Here is a 6,030-nt window from a genome sequence, read left to right as displayed (position 1 = left end):
AAATATTTATACATGGATGTACTTATTCAGATGACGAGTCCTAAATAAAAGGAGATTAACTGTGCAAGTCCAAAGGTATGAAGAAACATTTAATTTAGAGAATTCATGTTAAATTACCATCCCTGAAACCTAAACTGAATGTTCTGCAAAATACACGAAACAGAAAATTTACATCAAATATTCAGTTATGTATACAAAGGAATAACATTATTTAAATTAAAATATTAAAGGTTTTGAAAATATTAGCAAAGCTGAGAGAATTATTCTTTATAATGTGGCATCACAAAGTTTAAGATATAAACACAACTCTCCTGTAGAAAGGCAGAAATTTCAAAAAATGGTACCATATTATCATTTTATCGATGAAATAATTCAATATGCAATATTCTGAGAATGTTGAATATTTTTAATATATTAAGACCATTTAAAACTAAACAGTAAAGATGGGTAGTATTTACATCGAAAGTGGTCCTAATTGTAAGATCCATTAATTATAAATGAAATTTTAAAAGCAAGATCTTTAATATATTAATTATCATTCTTAATTATGTTCTTCGTTTTCTGAATATGAAGATCATTTATTCTTCGGAAGGTCTTAGCAGCTTCCACAGTTTTCCATCCAATAAAAGCACCAAACAAATACAGGATCTACACTTGAACGTAGGGGCTTGCTTCCGGAACAAACGATGTTTAAGGAACTTCAACTTAGCTTTCGGTAGAAGCTCTTGGAATGAGGCCATAGTTTAAATCTTCAAGTGATACACATGACACTGTTCTCATCTGAAAAATATCAAAACAGAGATGTCTTAATACAAATCCTTCAGTAATTTTTAATGGGAAAGTCCATCAGAATGTTCACTCCATCTGATAGATATTAACTTTTAAAATAGTGAACATGCAAATTAAGTTCCCAAAAGTTTGCGCTTATTAAATAGTTTAGCTCCAACTTTTGAAAATCTAGCTTACCAATGTCATGCTGACAATTGCACAAATTGTCATGGTAACATGTAAGAATGATATGAAAGCATCCAAGTAACTCAGGCTGGTTCGTTGGTCAGTTTGTGTTAGAAAAAGTGAATAAATAAAACAACAAATTTAACCACATAAATCTTTAAGGTTTGTTTGTTATTAATCCAACAGTTTTATTTACCAAAAAGGACCTAGTTTGTGACAATTTCCAATCTGAGTGAAAGTACAAAGATGACATGATTGCTGGAACAATCACTACAAAATATATAAATCGTACCAAAATTTCAAAGCATCAGCACAGCACCTATTTAGCATCAGCATCAGGAATGTCAGCTAGCATCTAAACAGTTTGTAATGTTCAGCATGTAAGTACTTTATTTTATAGAAGAACATATTTTCCATTCTAGAATTGAAACGATAGGTCTTCTAAATATGATATATGTAAATTATTAGATGCAACATTATCTGTTTCTTTCAAGATTACATTACTAGTGAAAATCATCATGCTCCCACCCACCAACATCGATAGATTTTATCGAAATATCTTCTTATTAAACACAATGGCTCGCATCGGTCATATACACAGGTTGCCAACTAACAGGTAAAAAATTAATTTGTTGATGAGTAGCGTTTTGAAATAAAAGATACATGTATCTGTAAGATTGTCAATACTGGAGAGCAGAGATTTGTTTATCTTAAAGTTTTAAATGGGATCTATGGTGTGATTGCTACATTCAAACCCACCATGTAGTGAACTATGCTAAAATAAAGGAGAACTGTACATCACTCCCACTATGAATTAACGCTCACCTCTCATCTTTCCTCTACACTGATGGATAGCTGGATGATGTTGCTATACCACACATATTTCCCTTATTTCTGGCCATCTTAATGTAGCCATTGTCTCCCCAGCTTTCACCCCAGCTGTAAAGAAAATACACAAATTGATGAATTTGCTTCCAATGCTTATTATAGTGAAGTCATGAAAATTCACAATCCTGAAATCTATGATCTTGAAGAAAGTGTTATAGAGTTACAGTGCAGACATTAAAAGAAACCATGTTTTAATTGTTGTATTTTAAAGATCATAGGAGAAAAAGTGCAGAAAAGGTTGGGTTTAACAAACAATTTTTTTATCTGACCTTGAAGATAAACTTTTAATGTGATGAAGGACATGCCAACAAAATGGAATGCATAAACACACTATGGTTAATCCCTGTACCTCAAACAACTTTAATCATATAAAGGAGAAACAAAAGAAACCTTAATTGGGGTGTGGCCTTGACCATTGACCCTGAAGACCTCAAACATCTCCTGGTGACAATAAACAAATATACAGTGCTTTGACCATTTATCTTAAAAAAGCTGTTAAATTAGAAAGCACAAGTGCAAATTTGACTTGAACAATGTGACCTTAACCCCGAAAACATGATGCATAATGTGGTACACGACATATCTTCTAGTCATAAATTACTGACCTGTGACCTTTAAGACAGCACCCAAATATGCTATGTGACACCTAGAAATGATGCACATTTATACCAAGTTTTAGCCATATATCGAAACTGCTGTAAAGTTATGGAGAAGCATACTGAGCTGTTTCCTTGACCCCGAAGATAAACTAACCCTTCTAAATATACCAAGACTGATCTCTTAGTTTTAAAACATTATAGTTACGCAGCAGAAAGGAAAGAGAGACAAGTTATGATACTAGTGTGCTTCACATTTCTTTGATAAACAGGGAACAAAATGAGAAAAATGACGTTACTGTACACGTCTGTTTTTTTTTTTCTTTAAATATTTGAATAAAAGCTTAGGTAAGGAAATAATTTCTGACAATTTCTTGTGACATTACAAAATCACGACGATATGCAAAATATGAATATCCAATTTTCAGAAATGAGGAGACAACTCTTGTCTGAGACTATTTTTCATGATACAAATACATACCATGTTTTATGACGATATCTCAAATGGTCCACAAGATATAGCTGAACAAGGGTATGATGGAGTGACTGACCCAGTTTGTAATAAAAATGGGAATAACATTTTTACAACGTCCGGTCATGATACAAAAGCATGCAGTCTCAAAAAGAAATCTTAATGATTCAGGAGAGATTAATTAATCAAAAGCATGACAGACAAATGGAAAAGCCACCCATTCATGTATACTCCCCCAAAACGTTGTTGGAGGGTGGGATGGGTATGAATAAAGTCCAATCAACGTAGTGTATTGGTATTTTCATTCCCAAACCCCGAGTTTGAACAAAACAATGCAAAAATAAACGTTAGTTTTCCCCGCAAGATATATGAACCTTCCTTTTCTTTTCATCCTGCCACCATTATTACATACTAACATTCGTTTTTTTGCAATGAATATTCTGATTTTTATACATGAGATACATGTATCACACTGATGCTACATATAAAACTGCTGCTAAAAAAATCTTACGTTATTTTTATTTGTAAGGATTTTGGAAAAAATGAAGAATTTTCACAAAAACTTTATATCAATTTTGCAAAATCTGAAATTGTTGCCTTCTCTGCATTTCAGATAAAGAGTTTATCGATTCCAATCTAATTTTTTAAGTACTGTAAAATGCCTTAAAATGCACAGCTATAACCCGAGCCTAAGCAGACTAGATAAATGTCTTTTTCCCCACATGTACTTCTTAATGATTTCAGAACTAATGTTGAAAAGCATCATGACAGTCCCTATTCCACCCACCTCTGAATTACTGACCATCTGCCTACACTTGGGACCATGTGTCAATATTCTTAGATGAACCTAATCAAACTGGTATAAATTTGTTTTGAATGAAACCGACACTTAACAGTTAAAATGATCTGGAAAGTGTTAAAATATTAATAATACAAAACTACATTTTTGTTTTGTTCGAAGACAGCTGAAAGAACTGGTTTGATAAAGTATATATTCCTATGTCATAAATCTTGTTTACACTAGCTCAAAACAAGGTATGTATTTACTTGTGTGCATATCTCTTCTAGGAAAGTTTGAGTAATACAGAAATGTTTGCGGTATTATACCAAACATTTGTGGGATATGGTGCTAGTTTTGGATAGACCAAACTCATTTGGGATGTGGTGCTGGTATTGGATGTACGAAATATTGTGGAATATGGTGCAGGTATTGGTTGTACCAAATATTTCTGGAATGTGGTACTGGTATTGTATGTAGCAAACATCAGTGGATATCGTGTTGGTATTGAATGTACGAAACATTTGTTGGATCTGGTGCTGGCATTGGATGTACCAAACATTTGGATAACTGATAATAAACATTTGGATAACATATACAACAATGTACATCATATTCATACCTATTTTTCACAAGCCAGTAATCTTTACCATCCTCTGTGCCATATCCCACTGCTAGGACACCATGGTCCAACTCTGTACTGCTGCATTCCTCCTCCTCATACACTCCTGAAATGTAAATAAAACATCTATGTGCTTTTCCTTGTTTAAGACAGAAGGAATCGGATCAACCTGGAATTTTTTTATTTCCAATCTGGATTGTTACAGCAGAAATAATTTTATGAGTTAATGTCCATTTGGTAAAAATCCTTCTTGATATGACAAAACCATTCATAAGAATTAGGGACCAGATTATCAATACGTTCATTGTGGCAGCCACATTAAGGACCAACCTGATATCATAATATGTCTTCTTGTGAAAGCCGCACACCAATATAACTTTCCATTTGGAAGAGAGAGAGAGAATGTGTGTATGTGTGTTATTTGGATTTGTAATGTACCTTTACCAATTTTCCAATCATATCACTACTATGTCTCCCATGTGGCAGTTTATAGTGATGTCTAGTACTGGGGTATCATGCTGCTGGCATGTAGAATTATGTTCCACCCAATCACATTATCCTGACATCATGCCCACCAGTACTAACACAACAATCTTAATGCTGAGCACCAAACAAGCAAGCCCACACCCTCTTGCATCTGAGACGGACACTCTAACCACTGTGGCAACTGGAATGGTCCATTTGGGAGAAGCAGAGATAACATTATTATCAAGAAGGCTGTCATGCCAGCCATAATGATATCAGATCAGCACAATGTTCATTTAGGACCAACCCAAACATCATAATAAGTCTTTTATTGAAAACCTTGTGTTGATATGACAATCCATTCTTTTAACATTTTTAACATGACAGCAAAACCATTTGAATTTAGGACAATCTCCACACCATAAGATTTAGTCTGGTGAAAACCCACTCTCTCTCTCTCTCTCTCTCTCTCTCTCTCTCTCTCTCTCTCTATATATATATATATATATATATATATATATATATATATATATATATATATATATATATATGACTTTCCACTCAGGAACATTTTCAGTTTTCATGACGGATGCCATATAACTATAGTGGACATCAGACCAGCACCATGTTCATATAGTATCAACCAGACATTATAACACATGTTTTAGTGAAACCCCCATTCACACAACCATCTACTCAGAAGGAGCAGTGGTACGATTTTCAAGATGGTAGCTGCAGTGAACGTACTGAATGTCTGAGCAGCACTTTGTTCATTTAGGACCTTCTAGACATCAACATGTGTCAAGTTTCATGGCAATCCTCCAAAAAGTTTAGGAATAGGACTAATAAACTTGTTCTACTGGACACGTTGACAAACAATTCTAAAAACAAAACAGATTAAATGTGAAACATATATCCCACCATTAGCAGGGTAGATCCAGATCTGCTGCTGCATTATGTAACAGCTTATCAGGGACTTTGTTGTACATCTTCTTAATGATTTCCAAAATAAAGTAAGCACTAAACACCATACATGTTCAATTGCTTTTGCATACGTGTATACTACTATGAGCTCTGGTGTTGTTGTACAATATAATCATGGATTATGATCACTGCTGAACACTCTATTCATATTTCCAATGGAGTACTGGACCTTGACCTGCTGTTCACACCGGGTGTGTATAATAAAAAGATAAAGTGCTGTTCCATTTAATCACACATGGTATCCAGAGAAGGCTCAAACAGGGTACTCAGA

At 34.0% G+C, this 6,030-nt stretch overlaps 1 protein-coding gene across 1 annotated transcript in view; it reads right to left on the bottom strand.

Moving 5' to 3' along the window:
• Nucleotides 1–555: 555 nt before the first annotated feature.
• LOC149797237 (procathepsin L-like) overlaps nucleotides 556–6,030 on the bottom strand; it is a 59,493-nt gene continuing 54,018 nt past the window's right edge. Inside the window, exons 8-10 of the mRNA XM_089961936.1 lie at nucleotides 4,311–4,416; nucleotides 1,780–1,893; nucleotides 556–780 (exon numbers count right to left, since the gene is read on the bottom strand). Coding sequence (XP_089818062.1) covers nucleotides 1,794–1,893; nucleotides 4,311–4,416 — 206 coding nt within the window. The 3' untranslated portion in view covers nucleotides 556–780; nucleotides 1,780–1,793. The remainder of the gene's footprint in view (nucleotides 781–1,779; nucleotides 1,894–4,310; nucleotides 4,417–6,030) is intronic.

This window comes from Sinohyriopsis cumingii, chromosome 6 (assembly GCF_028554795.1).
Source record: "Sinohyriopsis cumingii isolate HCF-2022 chromosome 6, ASM2855479v2, whole genome shotgun sequence".
NCBI lineage: Eukaryota > Metazoa > Mollusca > Bivalvia > Unionida > Unionidae > Sinohyriopsis > Sinohyriopsis cumingii.
Note: the sequence above shows the minus strand (reverse complement) of the source record. Positions and strands in the feature narration are given on the sequence as shown.